Raw genomic sequence first — 13,370 nt, 5'->3', positions numbered from 1 at the left:
TATTAAATTATTTTTAAATTTGTCATGATAGGGATCCAGTTAGTGGAATATCAAATGCAGATTGAGAGATAAAAACGCTCTGAAAACAACAGAAATGCCAGATATTTCCCACTTGTGTTGATAAACCAAATGGATACTTATATAATACAAAAAGTCCATTGTCTTCCATTTGTCTCATTCTGAAAGGGGTTGTTTTTTTTCAATATTTGACATGAATAATCTAACTTTTTCTCTAAGTTTATAAGAAAATTGGTCTTAAACTTACTAATGTATTTCAGTTATACTGTAGTTTATCCTGTATGTGGGTGAAGTTATCTGCATCATAACTTAATTTTAGTTATGTGACTTTATTGGACAGTTATAGGTCAGCATTACTGACTACAGATCTGCAGAGGAAATTCAGTGTTCACGCTCTGGTGCATGCATCAGTATGCTCGACCTGGCAGGCGAGTCTCTGCATGTAGTTGTGTGTTTATATGCTCGAATTACATTGGTCAGAAAAGTAGGAGGATCCTGCAGCGAGTACACTGTCCCGGACTGTCCAGGCTTGCACAGTAGTTCACGGCGAAGTACTCGATGTTCTTGTATTTTTTGGTAGGCTGTGTTAATGTGAGCAAACATTTAAAATGCAGGACGCGTTGGAGGAAGAGCAAGTCAAGTCCAGGCGTGTCTGCAGCGTGGGCTCAACAATACACTCGCTTTAAACTTTACACCTGCACTGCTTTGTCGCTTTCACATTTATAATCATTTCTGTTTGACGGTCATGTCGCGCTGACAAGCCGCTGTCACTTTCGATAGCAGTTAAAGAGCATGTGAAGCGAGCTGGTCGGACTCAGACATGGAGGCACCTGAAGCACACTCGGAGACTAAAAACACAACAGAGGGCTGTTTCCACAGGACTTTCTCGGCTCTAACCGTGGACGATGTGTACGAGATAGCTAAACTAATCGGCACTGAGGTGGAGAAACTTATCGACGGCAGTGGAAAAGAGAGCGTCGTGGGTTTGGTGCCGAAAATAGTGAAAGTGCTGGAGCTGCTGGAGAGCTTCGCGTCGAGGAACCATGCTCACAAACTGAGGGAAGAGGAGCTGCTCAAGACCTTCGAGACCATACAGCTACAGCAGCAGAAGAAACGCGTGGGGAAGGAAAGCGAGGAGGGCATCGATAAACATGAAATACGGGTGAGAGACGTGGGAGGTTTTAATGTTTTTGTAAATCACCAGTACCGTAACGTTTAAACCGTGTGACTGTTTTCTGTGTCGTGACGAACATCAGACTAGCTAGTTGACAGGCAGGGCAGGGGAGCCACGAGCTGCGATACATGGCCGACAGACTTACTAAAAAAAAACAACAAAAAAAACATTAAAGATACAGAAGCTATCTTTATGTGTGACGGTCTGGGGCCTGGCGTTGTCTATTTTACAAACGGTAGTATCGTGTATTGCTATAACTCATTTTAGCTGTCGGTTAGCTGGTGAGCCTAATTGATATCGAACCGCTAACCTGAAATACCAGCCCTGCTAACCGCCCGGGGTTGTCACGGCAACCGCAGTATGACAGTTATTTGGCTAAAGCTAAGTGGCTAACTGTTAACGAAGTTTACATTTTGTCAAACGTGTACAGGTGAAATAATTCGTGTAAAATGTGTATGTTTAGTTAAGTAGTGCGACTTTAGCTAGCTTTGCCTTTTGGTAGGGTTATGAGCAGGGTGTAATTAGAGTTAGCTTCTGAGTCTGCAAGCGTTTAGCTTAATAGTAGCTACCTAACTAATCAGCAGGGCTGCCCAGGGGAAGTTTGGAGTCACATTTACTTAGGGGCTGTTCGTTATTTATGAGAGGGGAGGGAGTGGTGCACAAAGGGGGAGACCTGTCAAAAACTTTTTTTAAGCACTGAGGAAGGACTTACTTTTTTAAAAGAAATTTGCTTAGGGAGGGGCATTCAACTTTAAATTATTGTATTTTGCATTTGCCTAAAAAATGCCAAAATTACACTGTTTTATCATAGCCAGAAACTTTAAAAACAGAACATATTGTTTGATTTTCAAATATCTAATGGGTCTTGAACATATTATGTGGGACATCACTTCATAAAAAAATAACATAAGAAATTGGAGCTTAAAATCTTTTTATCCTTTGTCTCATTTTGCAATTTGGCAAAAAATAAACCAACCATCATTCAAACATCAAAGGGTATGTTTTAAAATTTATGGTTTATGTTTTAAAATTTATGGTGGATGGAGGGGTCATGTATTTTCTCCAAGTCACTCAGGGAGGCTAAAAAAATATTTGTAGCGTTCAGGAGGTGAAAAAACCAAGTCACCCCCAGCTACCACCCTACTGTAATAAATAAAGTACAGTCCCTTATGTAGATCAAGCACATTAGCAGTAGTCTAAACTTACAGTGCTTTTCTTTTGGACTACCAATAGGGCAAAGTGGCCCACTGGGTATTGTAAGTGGCTTGTGGCAGTTTAGTTAACAGAAACTTTGACTGCGAATATGCACTTTAAAATATGATATCGGGGGTTTAAAGTATCTCAGCAGCTGAATTTTGCCTGGGGCCCCTAAGCAGGTTAATCCAGCCATGTGCTTGTTCCACATAGCCTAATGTGTAAAAGTGCATTCTGCAAAGTAAACAAACAGCTATATGGGTATAAGAGATATAACGTACTGTTTACTGATTCCTTTAAAGAATCAGGTTTTACAAAATAAACAAAAGCTGCTAAAATGTCTAGGCTCTGAAACTATAAAGTTCAAATTTGTGCATATTGTCCATTTTCCATCTCTGGTCATGTTGCAAACAAGTCCTGCTATAATGTTATTAGTGTAAAATTTGTGCAGTTTGAATCAGCGTAGATGGGATATTTAAAAAAACAACAATGGGAAGTTGGCACTGTACTTTCACAGTAGTAGCATGTCATTGTGTTATGGTTGAATTAGACACCAAAGAACTTCATTGTTGTGCGACTGTGTGACAACCAATCGTTCAAATGTTTATGTAAACGCAAAACAATTATTAGTTAAGAAATACTTTCATACTGTTTAAAGGCTTAGTAAGGTGTTTGTTCTATGCTGCTTAACCTATATTGTTGCCAGTTCTCTATTATATGAATTTTCTTAGAAATAATAAGAATAATAATACATTTTATTTATAGAGCGCTTTTCAGGAAACCCAAAGACACTAAAGAAGTAAAAAAAGATCAAAAATAATATATATTGAAATACATAATAAAATACACTCAACATTACAATTTATGTGTCATTAATTAGACATTAAATACAGTTTTAAACAGGTGGTGGGGTGTGATAAGTGATTTAAACTGGGAGAGGTCAGCGCAGTCACAGATGTTTGGGGAGGGAGTTCCACAGTCCTTCCTTCAGTGGGTCTCACACTTTAAACTTTAATTGGTGGTGTCAGTGCATTGTAGACACCAAGACAGTGTACTGACGCAGTTATTGCTGATAAACTAAATGTCGAGGTGTGGTTCTTAGAAGTCACACTTTGCCGTTGACATGTCCTGGAACTATTTCAACAAAACATCTGTAATGGTTTAGTAACAAAATGACACACCCGCTTGGACACAACCTATTTAGCAGAAGCCAAATTCTTTAATGCGCAAGAGATATTAACAACACAAGAGGCAATTATCAGATTTTGTGGTTTTACAGTCTGCCTCCCATCCTCTCAAGCAGGAACTGCAGCAGAAGGAGCAGCAGTGGAGGAAGAGGTGTGAGGAGCTGCAGGCGCAGGTGCAGCAGCTGCAGGAGAACAGAGAGGAGCTGCAGAGCAGGCTGAGGGGCAGCCATGCACAGGAGGGTATGTCCCAAGGTTTTAAAGTTGAATGTTAAATATGCTGTGGGTTTTGGAACCGGGGCTGTTTAATGAATTCCCAAATCAGCTCCAAAATACTCCATCATAAAAGCAACCTTTTACTTCTCCATGCCACATATTATTTATTGTACTCACATGACGGTTTAAACCCCATATCAAAAATGGACATGTAACCTTATTAAGTTTTCATTCACCCGCAAGTAATCATGGGGATTTTTTTCCATCTCTGAGAGTTGAGTGGACAACTGTGTTTTAAGGATGGCTTTCAATCCCCAGATATCACAAATGATCCAGCATGCTTCATACCTCATTGCTTGAGAATTAAATCTGGATTTCCTGTCAGTCCCCTGATGATCCCTAGAACACTAAGACTCATCCAGGGTTGCCATTAGCTCTTGCTGTATCTATACAAGCAAATTAAACTGAAGGCCACTTGGTTATGTAGTTTCTAACTCCAGTCCAAGAATGCAAATGTACTTTTGGTTAAAATGCTTCCACATCATTACTGTGCATATACAAAGCAGTGGGTTAACAGTCACATGCACTGAGGCTGAAAGCTGTCAAACTGGTCGCTGCAATGTTTATAGTGCACTTACCTTGTGGGGTAAAGCAGCAGAAGTTATCACAGGTAGGAGATAACTCACAAGAGGGCTGTTCTTACCCTGCAAGTATAAAGACAATGCAAAAAAGCCCAAACACATTTATATTAAAATATAGAATTAAAAAATGTGCATATTTATGATAGATTTGTAATGTTTTTCCTTTATCACATAGTTATTGGATGTTCACTTGGTAAATGGGCAATAATTTGTAAGAAAAGCATAAATAAAAGCAACACAAATCAGCTGAATAATTATTTGGTGTGAAAAGTTTACATTTCACATGTACTTCATCAACTTTGTTCTAATAGTTGGCAAAGTGAAACAGAAAAGATATAATTACTCCCTCTGCTGTATTCACTAATAGTTTTCAGCATGCAGAAAATGTACCACAGTAATGTGAGTCAGAGGGTGGAGTCGCTTTGCTGACTTGTTTTCTTGTGCTGACAGGAAAAACATTTGGGCTTAATACTTCTGTGATTTATTTGATAAGAGGCCATGTGGCAGGTGACTGTAATCATTCATTTTGTGTGATGAGTGTGACTGCTGTTGGGTTCCCACACTTCAATCAGCTGACGGCGAATTCAAATTTGGTGTTGAATTCTGTTTTATGTGCAATAATTAGTTTTAAGGGACTGTAGTATATGGTTTTAAAGAAGCACCTTATTTTTTCTGTGGTGGCAGTCTGTCTGCAAGGTCGGTTTATCCAAATCGTAGAACATATGAAAAACATCTTGCCATGAATGGTATCTATCTTTGTGAAAGCTTTGGCTTTGTTTGCCAAGGTTTCGAAATATCCACGTCAGAGATTTCTCCCTCCACTCCAGTACAATGATATGAACTGGAACATTATTTGTGATATGTTAGCATTAAAGAAATGCATCTGAAAAACTCAACAGTAAAATGTCTTTACGAACACAGTGTCTCAGTTAATCTGGATAATCCACAGACTCTTTTCCCTTTTAGTGAAAAAATACTTGTTTTGAAAACTGTTCTGTGGATTATCCTGATTCATTGGCACTTTGTTAACACATGTTGTTCAACTGAACTACTTGATTTGTTTTCTTGATATGCTGGTATAGTGACGTAATTCTAGAGATGGATATCTCAAAACCTGGGTGCATAAAATGAAACTATCTTAAGATCAAGAAAATTCCTGGAGCAATTGAGAGATACTGTGTTTTTTGCAATTTGGGTGAAGGGAACCTTTAAGTCTGTGTAAAACAAATTAAGATTGTGTGCAGTATTCTCTGACACTATTTATCTTGTAGTAATAACCTGTTATTTTATATTTCTTGGCAGAGAAGAGGTCTTCATATTGTAATCTACTCTAACCGCTCTGTATGGTTTGATTTTCTCAGTTGCAATTTCAGCATTTCCAAGGTCATAATTTAAAACCATTTAAATAGTATGAATGGCTGGAATGGAAGTATTCAGCTTTGTTGTACATTTTCATACCCTGTATGCAGTACTTGCTGTATTTCCCAGCATTAGGTCATTACATGATACATTATTCAAAAACTAAAGATCAATAAGGCTTCTTTATTAGCCACTAATTAAGTATATAATGAAACAGCATAACACTACTTTATTCTATACATGACATTTGTCATCAGTTTATGATCCTTAATCTAAATGTACCAAGAATCAGCCAGTTTCAGGTTTTGGGGAGCAGGTAGCAAGATTAGATCCTGACTACAGTTGAAAAGACAGCCTGACAAAATTAAACATTGACTTTTAAAAATGCTAGCAGTCCAAAAATTTGGCAGGTGAAAGCTGGCAGACACAGAAAAACAGCAACAGAACTCAAAATCTAAAGTGAAGGTAAAAGCAGGGAAACACTAATTAGGTGAGGGGTGAACAGGTTAACATGAGGTGACTGCAGGTCGAATGAGGGACAGGTCAAAATAATCAGGCAATCAAAAGCAGCAGGAAAAGGGCAGGAAATGAAATGAAATGAAACGAAAAGAGATATGAGTAAGAAAATAAAAGAGGAAACACTATTCATCAATGCATAGTAGAATAAACAAAGAAAAATCATGACCTCGGGAGCAGATCATGAAGTGAAATATTCATTTCAAAGAGGAGCAGAGAGAGGTTTAACAAAAAGAATGTAGGTTTATATTTTGTTTCCTTTTCCTGACTTTATTTGTGGGTTTCTGTGTGTGTGTGTGTGTGTGTGTGTGTGTGTGTGTGTGCGTGCGTGCGTGTGTGTGCACGTGTGCGCGTGTGTGCAGACCGTGTCCAGCGGCAGGAGCGAGAGGTGATGCTCAAGTTGAAGGAGGTGGTAGACAAGCAGAGAGATGAGCTGAGGGCAAAAGTCCAGGAGATAGCTACCATTTCCAAAGAGGCGGAGGCGGTAAGGAGACATAAATGTTTATGACCATTCTTCTGTGTGTGTGTGTGTGTGTGTGTGTGTGTGTGTGTGTGTGTGTGTGTGCGCACACTGACAGCTTTTCCTTAAAAGTTGCACATTCATGCACAGGCAGCTGTATTGTTATTGGGAAGCATAACATCTTGAACACGTGGGCAGACAAACACGATTATAATATTTATGGCGTTGGCTACAAAGGTCAGTTTCCTTGAAGGCACGCTGGCTTTTCTCATAGAAACAAGAGTGTTTATCACTATCTAAGATTATATGTTTTTTGATACTTACACACACTTAACACAGTCATATATTACATGATGCAGCATCAAAAGAGAAGTTAAATCATCTAACCACACTGATAAACAAGCAAGAAGTCAGAAAGTGTGCCGGGGAAAGAGGGAAGAGGTCAGCGATTATCCGCATAGTTACTGGTTGAGGATTAAGCTGCATTTAACACAAGTCTGGGCAGAGTTTTCACTCCCACACAGCCACTCTGTGTGTGAGAGAGAGTGTTTGCACGTGTCTGTATGAGTGTTAAAGCATGTCTACCACATGATTAATAGGCACTATGACAGGGTGTGAGTGTTTGTTCATGCTTTGCTTTTTGCTCCCAGTCAGTTGACTTGAGTTTGGAAAAAAAAGCAGCTCATGGTCAACTGAACTAGTTTCTCTGTTTGCTCAAATGCATGCCTAGAATTTTTTCATCCATAAAATGAATGCTACACTTGTGTGGTTTCATTCCTTGACCTTTCCTTCCCCCAGACTTTTGGTTCAAATCCTATGCATGGACACATTTTTACCCCACTCTTCTGCTGTTGTTAGCCAGACGCTTGTTTGTAAACCTGTTTTGTTGTGCTACTTTCTGCTGCTGAAAGTTTATATGTGTGTGTGTGTGAGCAGCTTCAGGAGCAGTTGGAGCGCTTCATGAAGATGAATGCAGAGCTGCGACACAAGCAGAACGTGCTGCAGGCCCAGCTGAAGAGCACCGTGGAGAGGAAGGCTGACATGGAGGCCGACCTGAAGGAGAAGAGCAAAGAGATAGAAAACCTCCAGACACAGCTGGACAGAACCAACAGCAACGACCCTGTATGGATCACTATAATATATACTTCATTTATATTTCCATTTGTTTCACATCCAATAATTGTGTGAGCCTCACATGTATTAAAGTGTGTGATTTGCGAATTCAGGTAGGCTTTTACATTTATCTATGCCATTTTATGCCATATTAAAAATCAAAACTCACTGAGCTGCAGGTCAATATTAACCAGGAGAGTTAACTAATTCTGGATCAGGACAAGATCTGAAGATTCAAAATGTAGATTTAAAGTTTTTACTACCAATCAATAACAGCTGCTTTTATTAGACTAACCAAATCACATCATCAGAATGTTTTCTTCTTCTAATGATATTAAGACTTTGTTGTTGACTGTAGTTTGAGGTAGTTTTGTAGTCTGTATGACCTGATGTCTCTCTGCTCTGCCATCAGTCCAGTCCAAGTCAAATCGCTCGTGAGTCCAAGAAAAAGTCGACGGTCGATCAGAAGGATCCCGATCAGCCGTGCTTCACCAAGAAGGAGGTGCGTGACATCATTTTTGAGAGGAACGAGCTCAAAACCAACCTCTTCCTGGTGCAGGAAGAGCTCAACTACTATCAGAGGTGGGTCTACTGACTTAATTTGTGGTTTTATTTGAACATGCTCTGATCATTTTAGCAAATTCAGGTCAGTTCAAACGCAGATGCATCGACTGTTGTGGGTCATATAGTGTCCTAGCAATTTTACCTGTAAATGAAATGTGTGTTTCTGCAGGGAGATCCTGAGTGAGGAGAGGTGTCCAGGTTTCCTATTAGAAGCTGTCCGCTCTGCCATTAATAAAAGGAGAAAGCTCATTAAGGCAAAGATGCTCGGGATTCCTGTGAGCGAATGCAGCAGCAGGTCTCTCTTAAACACACTCGACACACATCATCACATGCACAAATAATGGGCCTGTTTAAAGTTATTACACTGTTTTTTTTTGTCTTGCCAGTGATGAGGAGGAGAGGAGCTCTCTGTTCGGGCAGACAGAAGTAGATGGCGCTGAAGTTGACGGCACGGACAAACCAGCTGACTCACGCATACGAAACCTGTAAGTACAACTTGGAAAAAGTCAGAAATGATGTCCCCATTTGTTTGGATCTGTCACCTGGAATTTTTGTTTGTGCGGTTTGGTGTTTTCGTTTTGTCCCTGCTGGTTTTCTCTAAGAAAATGAAAAGTTAAAGTCCCTGCTTGCAAAGCTTTACCATGTTGAAAGGACAAATGGCTGAGTTGACCTGAGGTTTTAAACAGCCATGACTGTTTTTTCATGCTTTGGTATATGTGTCAGGTGATGTATCCTGCTTCCTTTTTACTACAGTGTTTGTAATGAGGGCTGCACTCAGCAGTTAAAGGCTTCAAAGCTTCATTCATAAAGCTTACTTTTGAATAGTAAATCTGTATTTGAATGCTTTGCAGTTTTTTTATGTCCATTAATCCTGTATAAGCCCATTATTTCTGCACAGTTGCAGATAAAAATAAGACTCCACTAATATTATTAATATTGCGCTATTTGTAGAATTAGATTCCAGTGGTGGCTGCCTAAGATTATTTTCTGATTTGCAATGACTATGAAATGAATGCATTTTATAGTTCAAAAGCAAAGTTTATTAAAAAAAAGGGATAGATGCAATCATTTGCAGCACACAAAATAAGGAAAGCACCTGTATTAACGGGGAGTCTAGAAGCAATCTAATGGCACCATAAATTGATTTATTCATTAAAAAAAGTTGATTTAATAAAAAAGACTAACTCATTTAATCAGATGAATGGCTTTATTGAAATTTAGGATTTTATTTTATGGTTTTTTTTTTTTTTTTCAAAATATGAGAACAGACACTTGAAGTTTAATTCCAAAATGCAAACAGGAAAAAGAAATACATTCAGTACAGCCCTAAACTATAAAAACTGTGTTTTCTCATGGCTCCAGTGTTTGGCATTTTTCTGGTCATCTTTAGAGCACATCGTTTGAGTGGCCAGTAGATGTGTTTTTCTAATAGTTTGCTCAGTGTACAACACAGAAATCAGACTATTTGTCTTGACAGGAAAGCTCAGGATTATCTTAATCCCATTTGCTTGGAGCTTGGGAGAAAGTGAAATGTCACAAAACAAAAGCCCTGATGTTTTTAAAATGTAGGTTATTTACCAACTGAAGCATGATGCCTCACTTAGCACTAATTTAAGTTCTTACAGCATTTTTATTAGTAATATGTTTACACTAAAACACAGTTTAGAGTTCAGTAGTTGGTAGGGTTTTAACAAAATAGATTTAAAGTGGCCTTGTGACTCATGTTCAGGTTTATCACCCTTAAATTAAGTCTGTCTCTCTAGAAATGTGTGAATGTTTAGATAGAGGATGTTCACAAAAGCACTTTCAAGTGTGGTTAAGGGAAAGCATCTTGACTGAGAATCTGATTAAGTGAAGAATGTGTTTGATGACTCCTGTCTGGACTGGACTTAAAATACAGCTGGGTCAAGATGTGTTGTGAGACTTTTTGGCTTTAGGCTGTTTGCCTGATGGAGGTCTAGTTGCAACATTGCAATAAAAAAAATTCTTTTGCAAGTTAGACAACGTGGGGGAGTTTATCTGCAAATTTTGACTGTAATAGACAAACAATCTGAGACATCTGATTTGTGTTTTGAATTGTCTTTTGTGCTGACACTGAATAAGAAATGTAAAACTACATATTATTTAGCCCAGAGTCACTAAAGAGGAACAAGTGGGCGGCATTTATAAAGAAGAATGATCTATTCAATTTTAACAAATGAAGCACTTTGTATTATAACTCTCATTGAATTTAAAGCAAGACCCATAAAGCATCACATCAGACATCATCTGTGATTAAATCATTGGTTTCATCTCTCTCTCTCTGCTGATGCTGTCACTGCCCTGAGATCTTCTTCAATCCTGGACTATATTTAGCTGTAATCCCTGACTACAGATCTGACCCCGGGCCTGTCTTTTCTCCTCTGTCTGCTGCAGCTTTGGCTTCCTGACGCGGTCAGGCAGCGGCCGGAGCCCCACCCACATGAGCAACTCCGCCTCCAGCTGGGAGATCATCGGAGACTCAGAGGCTGCGGATGAGACGGGGCAGCGACCGCCCCCCTGAGCCCGGTACGGACCACGAGCTCACACTGTTAGACGCCCTTCTTCCCTCAGTCACAACTTCTTCCTCAGTTTGTAAAAGAAGGTGTGGTTGTGACTCAGGCAAAAATTACAAGGACATTAGGAGCTCAGCCTCAGTGTACATTACAAAAAGGCATTATGTGAGTGTGGAGAAGAGAACGTCTGAACCTTTTTAAACAACTTTCATTTCCTTTTGCCACTCCTGCCCTAAATCCCCCTATTTTTCCACAGAAGTGATGAATAAGTACATAAAGTATGGTACTACAGTATAAATGGTACAGTGTACCACAGTATTAAGAGGGATACTTTTTAACTCACCACATTTTATCCTTCATCATAAGGAAAGTGAAAAAATGTTTATTACTTATAGATATTTATATAGACCTGCAAACATTCTCATCAAAAACCAAAGACATTACAAGGTTATATATACTGAAGTGAGACTTTCCCTTCTAGTTACATTTAAAACAGTATATTAAGTTCACCACTGATCCACAAGAGGGTGTTGTTTCATATTACAGTTAACGATCAAGATTTTACCACAGATCTGTAACTTTTACCTCTGTAGGGGAATTTTTAAGCCATGTGTGTAGTCATGTATTTTTTCATGATTTGAAGCACTTTTATTCTCAAGGACAAGAAAAGAAAGTCATATTACCAGTCTCTTCCAGCAGTGAGTGCATTTTAAGCCCTTACGCCTTAACTTACTGTTTTATTGTTAAAATGATATTTTCTTAGTTTTTAGTCATTGCACAGAGCCAAAGCCTTTGGCTGGAGGGTGTTTGATGCTGATGCCACATGTCTGCATGTGTGTATGTGTGTGTAAGCACATGTACTCTGGCTGGTGTACCAGCTTCTTACAATTGGTTGTTTATATCAAAGGAGCAGTGTGTAGGATTTAGTGGCATCTGGTGGTGAGGTTTGCTGATCCCTTTGTTTCCAAGCCTGTGGTGGCCTTCAGGTAGTGTAAAAGCGGGGGTGACCCTATTTAGAGCCAGTGTTTGACAGCCCTGGGCTACGCTACTGTTGAAGAGCATCCACTCCAAATGTAGATTAAAAAAGGGCTCAATTTAAGCAAGGGTTCTTAGTTTCAGGTGATTATACACTAATGAAAACATGATTATGAATATTATATTCCACCTCTGCCAACAGACCCTCCTAAATACGACACACTGCTCCTTAAAAGGATGCCTATCAGCTTTCTTGTGGAAGTGAGAAATGGCATAATTTTTTTTTGTGTTTTTGTTTTTTTTAATTTCCCACCATTTTTAGCTGACAAGTTACTATAAAGTAGGACTGTCATCTGGCCCAAAAAATCCGTCCCAACCCTACATGAACCCTCAGAGTTGCTGTCCAAGCACAACCGGAACTCGAACCACAGCAGCAGTTTTCGGCCCGAGCCCGAGTATAAAAAAACATAACCTTTCTAAAAATATATAAAATATTATATTTTATTTATAAAAACATTTATGACAAGATTAAGTCAATTTAAGTTTTTTCGAGGTGCGTTCGTACATAGTCACTCTGAGCACCAGAGTACACACTAACACAAACACAAGGGTTCATAGTTTTGGGCACGTTAGGAATATGCCGTTTGGGTAGAACAACGAACTTTCAGGGCGGCGCAGCATACTCTGGAGATGGAGCGGCAAAGTGCCATGCACAGTGAAAGCCAAACTTAACCATTTGTGAATTCATATGAAAATAGAGCGCTCTAACACCGGGAAATCAGTGAGAACACAACCTGATTCAAACCCGGGCGAATGTTAAGAAATGATGGCGGTTTTGGGACAGACCCAATCATGTTCAGGCAGAGAATCAAAGCTCTACCATTAGATAATCACAATCACTCTGACTGATCTCTCTTTTGCTTCTAAACGTCTGACTTCTAGACTACTCAAACGACAGATCAGTGGTATAAATGTTGAGAGACAGTGAACGACCTTCCAGTCAGATCATGTTTTCTTAAAACATTGTGTTTGGAATTTATTTTTGTAAGCATGTTTTTGTCTGACAATACGGATTTAAGATGTAATTTGCCATGTGAATGAATTTTATTGCTGAAATGTGATACAAACAATTCAAAATGTGGATTTTCTGTGATGTTGAGATTTCAAGATTCAATAAAAGTCCATTAAACACTGAAGTGGATTGGAAATCAAAATCTTAATTCCCTCCCCTAAAATTCAAGCAAAACAATATTAGATTCAAAAGCAGCAAATGTTGCTGCTCTTGAATGAAAACTCAAGTGCTCGAAGTGATGATGAGGTCATCTTTGGACTGACTTTTAAGGAGGACGAAGGCGTTCTTCACTATGTCCTGGAACCACGTCAACAGTAAATTCTGGGAAAAGGTGAACATCAGGGGAGGGT

At 39.1% G+C, this 13,370-nt stretch overlaps 1 protein-coding gene across 2 annotated transcripts; it reads left to right on the top strand.

Annotated features, from left to right (window-relative positions):
• The first annotated feature begins 480 nt into the window (after window positions 1-480).
• On the top strand, window positions 481-13,144 carry rilp (Rab interacting lysosomal protein). Of its 2 annotated transcripts, none has more exons than XM_042487202.2 (8): window positions 481-1,180; window positions 3,687-3,813; window positions 6,665-6,786; window positions 7,699-7,884; window positions 8,288-8,457; window positions 8,609-8,734; window positions 8,826-8,924; window positions 10,855-13,144. In XM_042487202.2, exons 1-8 carry the CDS (start codon window positions 839-841, stop codon window positions 10,979-10,981), a joined length of 1,299 nt encoding a protein of 432 aa, XP_042343136.1. In that variant the 5' UTR covers window positions 481-838; the 3' UTR covers window positions 10,982-13,144. The 2 variants fall into 2 exon arrangements, with proteins under 2 accessions (XP_042343136.1, XP_042343137.1); XM_042487203.2 differs by having other exon boundaries at window positions 487-1,180; window positions 3,690-3,813.
• The last annotated feature ends 226 nt before the right edge of the window (window positions 13,145-13,370 follow it).

The sequence above is a fragment of the Plectropomus leopardus genome, chromosome 6 (genome assembly GCF_026936395.1).
Source record: "Plectropomus leopardus strain MGB_pleo_1.0 chromosome 6, ASM2693639v1, whole genome shotgun sequence".
In the NCBI taxonomy this organism is placed as follows: domain Eukaryota; kingdom Metazoa; phylum Chordata; class Actinopteri; order Perciformes; family Serranidae; genus Plectropomus; species Plectropomus leopardus.
This window is presented reverse-complemented; position numbering and strand designations above follow the sequence as displayed.